A 14,718-nucleotide genomic window follows, 5' to 3' on the forward strand; every position below is an offset into this window, starting at 1 on the left:
TATCCCAGTTTTCTCGTAGACAAATAGAAGCTGTGCATGGTGACATTTTCCCTTAGCTGCATGTATACTATTTGGCAGGAACATTACCTTGAGCTCTAAGTTAGGCTAGAATTAACTCAAATGATTTTTGAAAATTAAATTTAAAAACTGCTTTTATTATAAAGGACCTTTAAGAGGAATAGTTGACTAAGGTAATTCTATGTGAATAGATGAGAAATGTTCTCATTGACAAATTAGTAGCTAGTTCTGCTCACTCTGAATGAGTCACGGCTTCAGAAACAGACATTGAACTTTTCCCCATCTCCAGCATAATCTTCAGTTTTTTTTCCCATTTGCACTGCATGAAATCTACTTTATAGAAAGTCCTTTAGTTGTCTTATAAAAGTATAGATACCTCCAGGCAGGTTAGTCAGTGGGTGCCTGACTAACCTGCCTGGAAGTATCTATACTTTTATAAGACGACAAAAGTGCCTTTCCTAATGCCTAGGGAGATCCTGGGAATCAAGGAAGACAGAGTTTCCCTAGGGGTGAACACAGGTAGGTAGTTTTGATTTAGGGCAAGTTGGGTGAGGAGTCAGGGGAGGGGAGGGCTGCAAAAAGGGAGGTGGGAAAAGACTAAATCTAAACTTTGCCTTTTTCAAGGTTTGTCTAGAACAGTGTTTCTCAACATTTTTTTCATTATTGTACCCTCAGGAGAAAAATTAAGTTTAAATAAAATGTAATTAATTAATAACATTTGATTTTTATTAAATTAATCCAAGTAATTAAGTTCTCCCTAATGGGAGGAATCCAGTACTAAAGAATATACATTTTTCAGATAAGGTTGAGCTTTGGTGAAGGCCACAGACCATTTATTTATTTATTTATTTTTGTCCTCCCAAGAACCAATTTCTGCTCTCTTTAGGGGGAGAGATAATACAGATCCTGCCCCCATTGAGAATGCATTATCTATAGTTAGCCATCCTAGCAATAGGGCAACATGTTTTTTCTTCTTAGTCTGCTACTAGATTTGAAAACAGCCTAAGACTAAATACTCTGTACATTATAAGTTAAATGAGGCATTCGAGAACCTACTTAGGACCTTAGCTGTTTGTAATATTGTTCTATGAAGACTGTATTCTTACTCCAAGCAGCTTACTAATATGAATTTTTGGAAAATACAAATTATTTGTGTGATTATGATTTATACTACCTTTAAGTAAAGCTTTTTACAAAAGCTCAATTTTGAGCTAAATAGTAAAGGAAGAGATGGGCACGGATTAGCGGAGAAGATCAGGCTAGGCATTTTAGACAGGAAGAATATTCACTGTCTGACACTGTTTATATGCTCAGCCTTAAAATAACATGAGAAGCCTTTCAATTCTTCACTATTCCTTAAAGAAATAGCTTTGCTGGGTGCGGCGGCTCATGCCTGTAATCCCAGCACTTTGGGAGGCTAAGGTGGGTGGATCACCTCAGGTCAGGATTCGAGACCAGCCTGGCCAACATGGTGAAACCCTGTCTCTACTAAAAATACAAAAATTAGCCTGTCGTGGTGGTGTGTGCCTGTTGTCCCAGCTACTCGGGAGGCTGAGGCAGGAGAATCGCTTGAACGTGCGAGACAGAGGTTGCAGTGAGCTGACATCGTGCCACTGCACTCCAGCTTGGGTGACAGAGTGAGCCTCCATCTCAAAAAAAAAAAAAAAAGAAATAGCTTTAAAATTTTTAGTGCAAATTTTTTTTTTTTTTTTAATAAAAGGGAACTTTTTAGCTGTTATTTTCAACTTTTAGTGGCCCAGTAATCTCTGAAGATCTTTGCAGGTAATAGAGTAGTTAAGATATATTTTTCTATGGACTTGTTTTTTGTGGCTATAACTATGTCCACTATGGTAATTGAATGCTACCAGATGCTGAAGTGCATTCACCGTGGCAAGTACTTCCCTTGGGTTATCACATTTTATTTTTTATTTTTTGTTTTTTGAGACAGAGTCTCACTTTGTCGCCAGACTGGAGTGCGGTGGTGCAATGTCGGCATACTGCAACCTCTGCCTCCTGGGTTCAAACGATTCTCCTGCCTCAGCCTCCCGAGTAGCTGGGATTACAGGCATGTGCCACCACACCCAGCTAATTTTTGTAGTTTTAGTAGAGATGGGGTTTCACCATGTTGGCCAGGATGGTCTCAATCTCTTGACTTCGTAATCCACCCTGTTTGGTCTCCCAAAGTGCTGGGATTACAGGCATGAGCCAGCGCGCCCGTCGTGTGTTATCACATTTTATTCTCCCAGCCCATGAGCTGAGTACTGTGATCTCCAGTTTTTTGGATGAGATGCAACTTTCACACATCCTTGCACAAAATGTCTCTTGTTTCCTCCATGTTGTCTTTGTACCTCCTTGCCCCAGACCTCATTCCAGGCTTCGGCAGTTCTTAATGATGCAGCATTTTGCATCTGTTGCTACTATAAACAGTTAATTCTAACAGCCTTCTTAACATACATTTATACTGATGTCATGTTAACTCTTCTCCTTTGTCACATGGGTCATTGAGAGAATTTCTAGGGGCTCTCTGTTTTGGTAGAAGATAGGCTGCTTGTCATATAGTAACAGAAATTCTGTTGTATAGAAAAGAATTATAATTTACAGTTTCTATGTAACTCTGAGGACCAAAGAACCTAAGCCAGCATTATAATTTGAACAGTTGGAGAAAATATTTTAATTCTGCTTTGTATTTGCATATTTTGCTATATATTTTCTTTTTTGTTGATTACAAAAATTATACAGATATTATTTAGTTTATCCTCAGATATTCTGATTATTTTAGCTACACTTTGCCATTTACCTACCTTTTAGTCAGAAAATTGTTATACTTTTATGAATTAACTTTGTTATTCAAGTACAATTTATTTATTTATTTATTTATTATTTTTTGAGATGGAGTTTCACTCTTGTGGCTCAGACTAGAGTGCCGTGGTGTGATCTCGGCTCACTTCAACCTCTGTTTCCCAGGTTCAAGTGATTCTCCTGCCTCAGCCTCCTGAGTAGCTGGGATTACAGGCACCCACCACCATGCCCGGCTAATTTTTGTATTTTTAGTAGAGACAGAGTTTTGCCATGTTGGGCAGGCTGGTCTCAAACTCCTGACCTCAGGTGATCTGCCCATCTTGGCCTCCCAAAATGCTGGGATTATAGGCATGAGCCACTGCGCCCAGCCTCAAGTACAATTTATATACAGTAAATTTACCATTTTTAGTATAAGGTTCAATGAGTTTTGGTGAAGGCATACAGTTGTGTAACCACCAGCTATTTAAGCTAGTTCCATAACCCCCGAAAATGTCCTTGTGCTGTTGGTAGTCAACCTCTTATCCCACCCTCCTCTGACAACCACTGACCAGTTTTCTGCCTCTATTGTTTAGCCTTCCGCAGTGTCGGTTGTATGGAATTTTCACAGCCTTTGTACTGGCTTCTTTCACTCAATGCCATGCCTTTGAGATTCATCCATGTTTATCACTGAGTCATATTCCATTATATTGATGTGCCGCAATTTAGTTTATTCATCCTTTCTCCATTTAAAGAGCATATGGGCTGTTTCCAGTTTTTGGCAATTATGAGTGAGGATACTGTATACCTTTACTTACAGGTTTTTGTGTGAATGTGATTTTAGTTTTTGAGATGAAGTCTCACTCTGTTGCCCAGGCTGGAGTGCAGTGGCATGATTTCAGCTCACTGCAACTTCTGCCTCCTGGGTTCAAGTGATTCTCCTGCCTCTGCCTCCCGAGTAGCTGGGATTAGAGGTGCGGGCCACCATGCCCGGCTGATTTATGTGTTTTTAGTAAAGACAGGGTTTCACCATGTTGGCCAGGCTGGTCTCGAACTCCTGACCTCCAGTTGATGCACCTGCCTCAGCCTCCCAAAGTGCTGGGATTATAGGCGTGAGCCACCACGCCCAGCTGAATGTAAATTTTCATTTCACTTTGGTCAGTGTCTAGGAGTAGGATTCCTGAGTGGTATAGTAAGTGTGGGTTTAACTTAATAAGAAACTGTCATACTGTTTACAAGTTGGTTGTACCATTTTGTATTCCTACTAGTGATGAATGAGAGTGTGTTGCTCTGCATCCTTGCCAGTACTTTATATTGTCAGTTTTTTGGGTTTTTGTTTGTTTGTTTGTTTGTTTGTTAGTCATTCTGATAGGTATGTAGTGATATCTCACTGTGGTTTTAGTTTGCATTTCCCTAATGACTGTCATGTGCTTATTGGCCATCTGTACATCCTTGGTCAAGTGTTCCGTCTTTTCCCAATTTTTAATTGGGTTAGTGTCTAAATATTGAGTTGTACAAGTTTAAAAATATATATACATATATATATATTTCTTGTATAAGTCCTTTATGAGATAGATGATTTACAGCTGTTTTGTCTCAGTCTGTGTCTTGTCTTTCTTGTCTTTTCAGTCCCTTTTTTCTTTTGAGACAGGGTCTCCCTCTATCTCCCAGGCTGAAGTGAGGGCAGGGGGGCATGATCATGGCTCACTGTAGCCTCGACCTTCTCAGCTCAGCTGATCCCCTTGCCTCAGTCTCTTGAATAGCTGGGACTACAGGTATGCGTCACCACACCTAGCTAATTTTAAAAATTTTTTGTAGAGATGGGGTTTCACCATGTTGCCCAGCTGGTCTTGAACTCCTGAACTCAAGCCATCCACCTGTTTGGGCCTCCCAAAGTGCTGGGATTACAGTTGTGAGCCACCGTGCCCAGCTCAGTCTCTTTACATCTTTTGAAGAGCAGAAGTTTTTTATTTAAGTCCAGTTCATCATTTTTTCTTTTATAGATTGTGCTTCTGGTGTTGTAGCTAAAAAGTATTTGCTTAACCCAAAGTCACAAAGATTTTAGACCTTTTCTTCTAGAAGTTTTTAGGTCAGTGTTCCATTTTGCATAAATTTTTACATGTGGTACCAGAAATGAATTGAGGTTTTTTTTTACTCATTTTAGCATGTGGGCATCCAATTGTTCCAGCACTTTTTTTGTTGTTGTTTTTGTTTTTGTTTTTGTTTTTTTAACTCTACTTTCTCCATTGAATTGCATTTGGGCCTTTGTGAAAATCTCCTCCCTACTACCACCTCAGTTACACTCTTATCACATTACTTCTTTCTTTCACAGCACTTACACAGTTTGTTTTCTTGTTTAACTCTGTCTCCTCACTATAATGTAAGCCCCTTGAGGGGAAGAACCTTTGTGTGGGACAAAGGATGGGAAGGGCATCCAGGTAGAGGGAATGGCATTGCAAAGGGCTGGTGGTGAGTAGAGCTTTGGTGTGTCTGAAACATGCCAGAGGAGGACATCAGGAGCAAGATGAAGCTGGAGACTAGGTAGGGCCAGATCCCGCAGGGCCTGGGTGCAGCCGGAGTAACCAGAGGCTATGACTGGGGACAAAAGGATTGCCTCTGAGCAGGAACAGGAATCATGTGTTTGTCAGCATAGCTGAAAGAGGGATAATCAGTGACAGTTTTCAATTCGTTATGACCTGTGTCTTGTTACACAGCTTCCTAGGAAGGTTTGCCCACTGCTATTCTTGGTTAAGGTGGGCCATGCCTTCCTTTATGTATTCGTGATTTTAGTCAGAATACAGAAATATTTGACTAATTTTATGTTGACTGAACTTTTTCCCAGAGGGAATGTCTGGGAACTTTCTGTCATTAATGGATTCACCTTGTACCCTAGAATCTGTAGATGGAATAGTTGATTACCACATTCCTCACGTCAATTTCCAGATCCTCCTCTTCTCCCCACTAACAGTTCTGACCTCACTCAGCTGTCATACTGTCTGCTAACCACATGCCTTTGTTGCACTCATATCTGAAACACCACCTCTCCTGGTGCCTGATGGTTTAGCTACTGACTGCCTATAATTCTCTAACATTAGACCTGTCAGAATTCTGGATGATTTCAGCATCTGCATAGATTACCCTTTCAGTCCCCACCTTTTCAGTTTTCTGCCCTTGTCCTTGTGCTCCCCTAAGCGAGTAAACACACAGGGTAGAGGTGCCCATCCCTTGCTCATGCCACCTCCGCATTTCCTATCTGCTTTCCCTGCCTTATTTTTCTTTATTTCATTTATCATCCTCTAGCAAAGTGTATGCTTTACTTAGATTTTTGTCTGTCTTTCCCTAACTGGAATAGGAGCCATGTAAGAGCAGAGATTTTTCTGTTTTTTAACTTATGCATCCCCAGTACTTAAGACAGTTTCTGCAACATAGTAGGCACTCAATACATAGCTGCTGATTAAATGCATTTTTATAGATATTTGAGGAAGACCTGTAGTCTTTTTTCTGTATTAGTCTTTGTTAAATTCACCTAAGTAATAATATTAATAGATATCAAAAAGAAAGGGAAATATTTATTCCCCCTCCAAGAATCAGACTTCATAATACTTGTTTATATGCAGAAATCATTTTTACTTTTAACCATGGTGTTAATACAGCACAAACCTGTATTCTTCTACTGCTTAATGTCACATATCCATCTCTCTCAATTTTATTATTTCTTCTAATCTTTGTAGTAGTAATTGCCCATTGTAGTAATAATTCCCCCATTTCAATATATGCAACTTTTTTCTTCCTTTTGACAATTTTTTTTCTGACTATAAAAATGAGATAATATTTTATAAACTGCTGCCTGATACTAGTAATATGGTATAATTATATTCAGCCTAAAAACTAAGCCTAACTGGCTTGATGAATTAAGCTGAATCTTTAGTGCTCTTATCAGTATAGAACAATTCCAGTCTCAAGGAATCAGTGGAAACTTCAAGAGAAGTGAGAATTACCACTGGGCCACATATATTTGTTTTGGATAATGTAAAATTTACCCTAATTATATGCTTGACTAAAGATTTGGGTGATTACATAAAAGTTCTTTGAGGGATCCAGGGTGCTCATAGGAACCATAAACTCAGTAGTTCCAAAATTGCATCAAACCTGTGCTGATTCCTCTGCTATTCTTTTTCCTGCTTCACAGTGACGTCTCTCCAGTGACCTTAGTTTGAGTCACTTAGACTCAGAATCATGAAGTCACTAAGTCATAAGGGACTCCTGGCCTCTTGCAGCCTCACCTTTTCTGCTGTCCTTGCATTTACATGTAAGCCTCTTTGGATTTCAATGATGAGCTCACTGTGCTTTTCCAACCATACCGGTTATATTCGTACCTTTGGCATATGCTGATTCCACTACTGTCTTGTTCCTCCCCTTCCCTTCCCTCCCCTTCCCCACCCCTCCCCTCCCCTTCCCCTCCCCTCCCCCTCCCCTCCCCTCCCCTCCCCTTCCCCACCCCTCCCCTTCCCTCCCCTTCCCCACCCCTCCCCTTCCCCACCTCTCCCCTCCCCTCCCCTTCCCTTCCCTACCCCTCCCCATCCCTCCCCTCCCCACCCTTCCCCTTCTCTTTTATTTTATTTCACAGAGTCTTGCTCTGTTGCCCAAGCTTGGAGAGGTGCAATCTTGGCTCACTGCAAGCTCCGCCTCCCGGGTTCATGCCATTCTGCTGCCTCAGCCTCTCAAGTAGTTGGAACTACAGGCGCCTGCCACCATGCCTGGCTAATTTTTTATATTTTTAGTAGATTCGGGGTTTCACCATGTTAGCCAGGATGGTCTCGATCTTGACCTCGTGATCCACCTGCCTCGACCTCCCAAAGTGCTGGGATTACAGACGTGAGCCACTGCGCCCGGCCCCTTTGTTTCTTTTCTCTCTTTCTTCTTTTTTTTTTTTTTTTTTTTTTTAGATGGAGTCCCGCTCTGTCACCCAGGGTGGAGTGCAGTGGCACAATCTCAACCACTGCAACCTCCACCTCCTAGGTTCAAGCAATTCTTCTGTGTCAGCCTCCCAAGTTGCTGGGATTACAGGCACCCGCCACCACACCCGGCTAACTATTTAAAAAAAATTTTAGCAGAGATGGGGTTTCACCAGATTGGCCAGACTGGTCTCGAACTCCTGACCTCAGGACCCACCGTGCCCAGCCAGTCTTTATTTGCTAGGAAATTTCCTGTTTCTTCAAGTCTCTGTTCAAGCCTTTTCTTGCCAGTGCCTTCTCTGACTATGCAGATTTCATTATACCCTGAGTGTCTTTTCCATATTTTTAGTTGTATGTATGTCTCCCAATTGTACTAAGATTTAAATTGCAAGAATATTGATTTATACAGCTTTGATCCACAATGCCTGGGGTCTGTTACTCTGTCCTTAAAATGTAAGGCTTTAGAAATAATATTGTGAGGCACTGCGTGGTGACTCATGCCTGTAATCCCAGCACTTTGGGAGGCCGAGGCGGGCGGATCACGAGGTCAGGAGATTGAGACCATCTGGGCTAACATGGTGAAACCCCGTCTCTACTAAAAATACACACAAAAAAATTAGCCAGGCGTGGCGGTGTGTGCCTGTAGTCCCAGCTGCTGGGAAGACTGAGGCCGGAGAATGGTGTGAACCCAGGAGGTGGGGCTTGCAGTGAGCCGAGATTGTGCCACTGTACTCCAGTCTAGGTGACAGAGTAAGACTCCGTCTCAAAATAATAATAATAATGATAATATTGTATACATTTGTGGAATAAGTGAAAAGCATTGATAGACTTCTCACTGATTCCTAAGTATTCTTTTTTCCTCAAATGTTGTTTTCCTTTTAATGCTTTTAATGCTTTTTTGTTTTGTTTTTTGTTTTTGTTTTTGAAACAGGGCCGTGCTCTGTTGCCCAGGCCAGAGTATAGTGGCACAGTAACAGCTTACTGCAGCCTTGACCTCCCAGGCTCAGATGATCCTCCTGCCTCAGCCTCCCAAGTATCTGTTTCTACAGGTACGCACCACTGTGCCTGGCTAAATACTCCTCTCTCATTTGCTTTTCCTGGGCTAAATTAATGCCTTCTCAAATTTCATTGGCTTTTCTGTCACCTAGCCTGCATGGAACATGCTCTCTTTTGAAGGACTTCAAGCCATCTGGTAATCCTTTTTTTTTTTTTTAAATTTGAGATGGAATTTCGCTTTTGTTGCCCAGGCTGGAGTGCAATGGTGTGATTGCAACCTCTGCCTCCCAGGTTCAAGCGATTCTCCTGCCTCAGCCTCCTGAGTAGCTGGAACTATAGACATGCACCACCACACTTGGCTAATTTTGTACTTTTAGTAGAGATGGGGTTTCACCATTTTGGTCAGGCTGGTCTCGAACTCCTGACCTTAGGTGATCCACCCGCCTTGGCCTCCGAAAGTGCTGGCATTACAGGCGTGAGCCACCGTGCCCGGCCTACTTTTTATTTAAATAAACCTTGAGATTTAGTTCCACAGGATCTTTTCACATCAATGAGATGCAATTTTATTGTCTTAATCTTAATTTTATTATCCAGAATCTCCCTTTCTGTTCATGCAGTAAGTTGTTTTCATTCTTCACATCACATACTTTCTCTCATTGCTTGTTCCAAGTTATAGTTATAAAGTCTGAGCTGAAAGGGATCTTAGAAAATTGTTACCTTTGTTACCCACATAGTACAGAAATCAGCTCTGTAGTATTGATAGGGGTTACTGTGCCGTTGTTGGAACCCTTCCAGGGCCTGAGCTCAGTGCTTCCTTGGCAGCTCATTTCTGTTAGACAACTTGAGTCCTTCAGTCATTTCCCTTCCTTGTGTCAAAATCTGCCTCACTAGTCTATTCATGGGTTCTGGTTTTTCCCTTGGGAAGCTCATTTCCATATGACAGACTTTGCCGTCCCTTAATCCTCTTATGCTGCAATAGGCTAACAATATTGGGAAAAAGTCATGTTTCCTTAACTCATACAGTACTAGAAAGTAACTCATAGAGTATTATAAAACTTAATCTGTAAGACATCATAAAATAAAATTTAGTTACTTTTTTTTTTTAACTTCAGGGTGTAGAAAGATATTTTAAGCTTTATATTTAAGGAAGAAGCCATAAAGAAAAGATTTATAGATTAGACTTTATGAAAACTGGAAAGATCAGTAATAAATCAGAAAAAGATATTTATGATACACATGACAAGCAAAGAGTTACACTACTCAGTAGCTCTTACTAGTAAGAGAAACAAAGGAGTACCCTGATAGGCAAGTGGGAAAACATGAATTGGTGATTTATGGAAATACAGTAGAAATGGCCAGTAAGCCACAAAATGTTTAAAATACCAGAAGTCAAATTAAGATGTCAGTTTTGCCTGTCAAATTTACAAAAATTTAAAAATTAATACCCCGTACTGATTAATATATAATGAAATGGACCCTTTTATACATTTGTGATTATTGTGAAATACGTATTTGGTCTTTGACCCCCTGACATACAACTCCTGAAATCCTTAAAACTTCCAAAGTGATGTCTTTTGTATGCTAATGAGATGACTGGTGGCTGGCAGCCCCTCAGTAGCTTCAGGATGGGGCTGGTCACCAGAAAGAACAAGGCAAGATTAGAGTATTGGGACTTTCAGCTTCATCCCCCAGTCTCTAGGAAAGGGAGAGAGGCTGAGAGTTAATTGATCACCAGTGGCCAGTGGTTAATCAACCATGCCTGTATAATGGAGGCTCCTTAAGAACAAAGGACTGGGTTCAGAGAGCTTGCAGATAGCCAAACACGTGGAGGCTTACACACATCGATGTGTTGGGAGGGTAGCACACCCCCCTCCATGGGGACAGAAGCCCCTGGGCTTGGGACTCTTCCAGATCTTGAGCTTTGTATCTCTTTCTCTTTATCTAGCTGTTTATTTGTATCCTTTAAAATATTCTTTGTAATAAACTGGTAAATGGAGCAAATGAGCAAATTAATTGAACCTGAGATGGGGGTTATGGGAATCCTGATTTCTAACCATTTGTTACTTGCGATGAGCAGAAGTCGAGTGGGGATGGGGCAGAGTCTTGGGGACTAGCCCTCAGTCTGTGGGATCTGACTCTATTGCCAAGTGGACAGTGTCAGAATTAAATTAGAGGGCACCCAGCTAGTGTCCACTACAGAACTGATTCTTGCTTGGTCGGGGGGAAAAACTTCCCACATTTGGTCACAAAATTATCCTGTGTTGTGTGAGAGCAGAGGAAAAACAGTTTGTGTGTGTGTGTTTTTTCAACTCATTGCTAGTATTAGAAATATAAGCAGGTCCAGTCGTTTTGAGGGGCAGCTTGGCAGTTTGCTTGGAACAGGAACGATATTCTAGGAATTTATCACGAAGATATTGTCAGATGCACAGAATAATTGTTGGTTATACTGGTGAGTTGGGTGGAATTCTGGAAGCAGACACGGAGGAGGAGCTAGCAGTGTAGGAGATTTCTTGGAGATGAGGGGCAGGGGGAATATTGCCTGTGAAAGTTGAAGAGGGAAGAAGGCAGGACATGTGGGTGTTGGGGAGGAAGCCTTCAGACCCTGATCCAGATCTTGATAGCCATGCAAGGAAAGAAGGGAGGAAGCCCAGTTGGGCAGTGAGAGCTGCAGAGCAGTGTGGATCTGACAAAGTCTGGGCCAGGCAGCCCTGACATCCTTACTGTGCCCAGTCTTCACCTACCAGCTGCCTAGGGAGAAAGTGGTCTTGGGTCTATACTGCAGCAGATTCCGAAGGCTCTGCAGGTAGAGACGGTCAGCGAGCTGCAATCTTTGTAGGCACAGGACTAGGTATTGCTTGAAGGGAGAATCGGAATGGCACACCTCTTTGGCTGCCATGAGAGGAAGTTTGTTGTAGTGTTAGTAAAATAGCACAAATTGGAACATTCATTGCAATGTTACTAATTAGTAACAGCACAAATTAGAAATGATATTTTTTCTATAATAATTTTCTAATTAGGAGGAGTAATTTTAAAATAAAATTGCATTTGTATTTTCAACTGTTATTGTTGTAGTGCAAGCTTTTGTTAAGCTTGAGACTCTTAACTTTTATATGAACTACTTCAAGAATTTCCCCATCTTGATGATCTTTTGAGATTAAAAAGTAGAATTTGCAGTTATCCTTTAACTTTTGATGTATTTGTTGGAGTTTGATGATATAATGGAGGTGCTATTTTGATGGGATTGGACAACTCTAAGCCTTGCTGTACTGACACCCTCCTGGGGATATGCAAACAGGCCACGCACACTGGAGGCCAACTTGCTGCTGTCTTATGTTGCTCACTCTTGGTAATTTCACTTGAGTTCTTTTATTTATTTATTTGTTTATTTTGAGACTGAGTCTTGCTCTGTTGCCCAGGCTGGAGTGCAGTGGCGCAATCTCGGCTCACTGCAACCTCTGCCTCCTGGGTTCAAGCAGTTCTCTTGCCTCAGCCTCCCAAGTAATTGGGATTACAGGCACACACCACCAAGCCTGGCTAATTTTTGTATTTTTAGTAGAGACAGGGTTTCACCATGTTGGCCAGGCTGGTCTCAAACTCCTGACCTCAAGTGATCTGCCGGTCTTGGCCTCCCAGAGTGCTGGGATTACAGGTGTGAGCCACCGCACCCGGCCTCCACTTGAATTCTTTTTTTTTTCTGGGCTGTAATTAGCATCCCCTTCTAGCAGTATGGTCTGCATTAACTTGAATAACTTAATGTTACTACTTGTTTTAGGAAAATTTTAGATCACTGTTAATCTGTAACTTTATTTTAACTTGAATTTTCCCGTAACCTGAAGATTTTATAAAATGATTTTAAATAATGAGTCTGTGGAATCTTTCAAAGTATTGTTTCAAGCCAAATACCCCAGCCTCCTAAAACTCATAAAATAGGCCCAGATAATAATTTTAATTTTAATTTTTTTTTTTTTTTTGGAGACCAAGTCTCTCTGTGTCTCCCAGGCTGGAGTGCAGTGGTGTGGTCTTGACTCACTGCAACCTCAGCCTTCCAGGTTCAAGCAGTTCTCCTGCCTCCTGGTAAATGGAGCAAATGAGCAAATTAATTGAACCCAGCCTCCTGAGTAGCTGGAATTACAGGCATGCACTGCCACGCCTGGCTAGTTTTTGTATTTTTAGTAGAGACGGGGTTTCACCATGTTGGCCAGGCTGGTCTTGAACTCCTGACCTCAAGTGATCCACCCGCCTCAGCCTCCCGAAGTGCTAAGATTACAAGCGTGAGCCACCACTCCCGGCCTCCAGATGATAATTATTTAGGCCACTTTTTGCTTTTTGTTCTCTCTCTCTTTCTCTCTTGCTCGTATTGTCCTAAAGAATGCCAAGAAACAGCTCATAGAATCCCAAGGGACGGTTTAAAAACTTTGGTTCTATGTTTTGGACTAACTTTATAATAATAAAACATTTTGGAAAAGTGAAGTTAAAGGGAAGCGATTATAAGGCCGGGCGCGGTGGCTCACGCCTGTAATCACAGCACTTTGGGAGGCTGCGGTAGGCAGATCACCTGAAGTCAGGAGTTCGAGATTAGCCTGACCAACATGGAGAAACCCTGTCTCTAGTAAAAATACAAAAATTAGCTGGGTGTGGTGGTGCATGCCTGTAATCCCAGCTTCTCTACTTGGGAGGCTGAGGCAGACAAATAGCTTGAATCCGGGAGGCAGAGGTTGCAGTGAGCTGAGATCATGCCATTGCACTCCAGCCTGGGCAACAAGAATGAGATTCCATCTCAAAAAAACAAAACAAAACAAAACAACACAAAAACGAAGTGAAGCGATTATAAAGCTAAGTTAGGATTCTCTTGCCTGAGCCTCATTGTTCTGCTTAAGGGGCGGCTGTAAGGCATTTTCAGAAATGTTTCCCAGCAGGGTAAGGAAAATTGTTCTCTGGGGCCTGTTGTGAAAGAACCATCATAAGTTTATCTGTAATTGGCGGATAGGAAAAGGCCATGTCTCCCAAGGGCCCCAGGATGAATTGTGTGTCTCTCACATTGCCTGTATCCCACAAACTGAGATTTTAAAGAAGGTGGAGCACCTGACCTTCCTCCAGCTGTCCCACGTCTGGCACTTCTTTCTAGGACTCATAGATAATACAACTTTTTAAAAAGTGTATGGTAGACTTTGCTAGGAGTTAAGTTACTGTATGGGATTTTTCCTTTTGGAAAGTAGGTGTGTAGATTTATATATGGTTTTGTGTGTGTGTGTGATATATGTATCTTTGAAATAGAAGCAAATCGACTATGTAGTCACAGGTGGGTTGAGATGGTTAGTCTCCTTACCCCCTTGTACGTTGAAACGAGATTGTGGTTGCCTGTTGTGCATTCATGTTTCTCTGAGACACAGTCACAAGGTCAAGGGCCGTATCTTACTACTGTTGAGACTGCAGAGCCTAGCTGAGTGGTTTACACATACTAAGTAGTGGTCAACGGTAGAGCAGGCCAGAATTCTTCTTGGCAGATTTTTAATTTTTTTCTAATTTAGTGTTTCTTAGCCCTACACAGAGCTCTGTTTGCCATTAGAGGGATTCAGCCAACACTTGTCCTATTGTTATTTTTCCTGCTAATTTATTAAAAACCTTTTCCAGCCGGGCGCGGTGGCTCATGCCTATAATCCTAGCACTTTGGGAGGCTGAGGCAGACAAGTTGCTTGAGCTCAGGAGTTTGAGACCAGCCTGGGCAACAGAGTGAGTCCTCGTCTCTACAAAAAATTTAGCCAGGCATACTGGGATGTGCTGGTGGTCCCATCTACTCAGGAGGCTGAGGCAGGAGGATAGCTTGAGCCTGGGAAGTGGAGGATCTCTGCAGTGAGCCGAGATCGTGCCACTGTACTCCAGCTTGGGTGACAGAGCCAGAACTTGTTTCAAAAATAACTAAGTTAATAAATTAAAAAAAAATTAAAACCTTTTCCAGTATTAAACTTGTTTTGGA

General features: G+C 41.8%; 1 protein-coding gene across 2 annotated transcripts in view; it reads left to right on the top strand.

Moving 5' to 3' along the window:
* The window catches only part of SEPTIN10 (septin 10), a 69,656-nt gene that overhangs the window by 6,006 nt on the left and 48,932 nt on the right, over nt 1-14,718 (top strand). Inside the window, exon 1 of one of the 2 annotated variants that reach the window (XM_073023165.1) lies at nt 8,682-8,797. The exons of the other annotated variant lie outside the window; for it this stretch is intronic. Within the exon in view, the coding sequence (XP_072879266.1) occupies nt 8,756-8,797 (42 nt within the window). The 5' untranslated portion in view covers nt 8,682-8,755. Of the gene's footprint in view, nt 1-8,681; nt 8,798-14,718 lie in introns of those variants that run through there. 2 annotated transcript variants of the gene reach the window in all.

Source organism: Chlorocebus sabaeus, chromosome 14 (assembly GCF_047675955.1).
Source record: "Chlorocebus sabaeus isolate Y175 chromosome 14, mChlSab1.0.hap1, whole genome shotgun sequence".
NCBI classification, from domain to species: domain Eukaryota; kingdom Metazoa; phylum Chordata; class Mammalia; order Primates; family Cercopithecidae; genus Chlorocebus; species Chlorocebus sabaeus.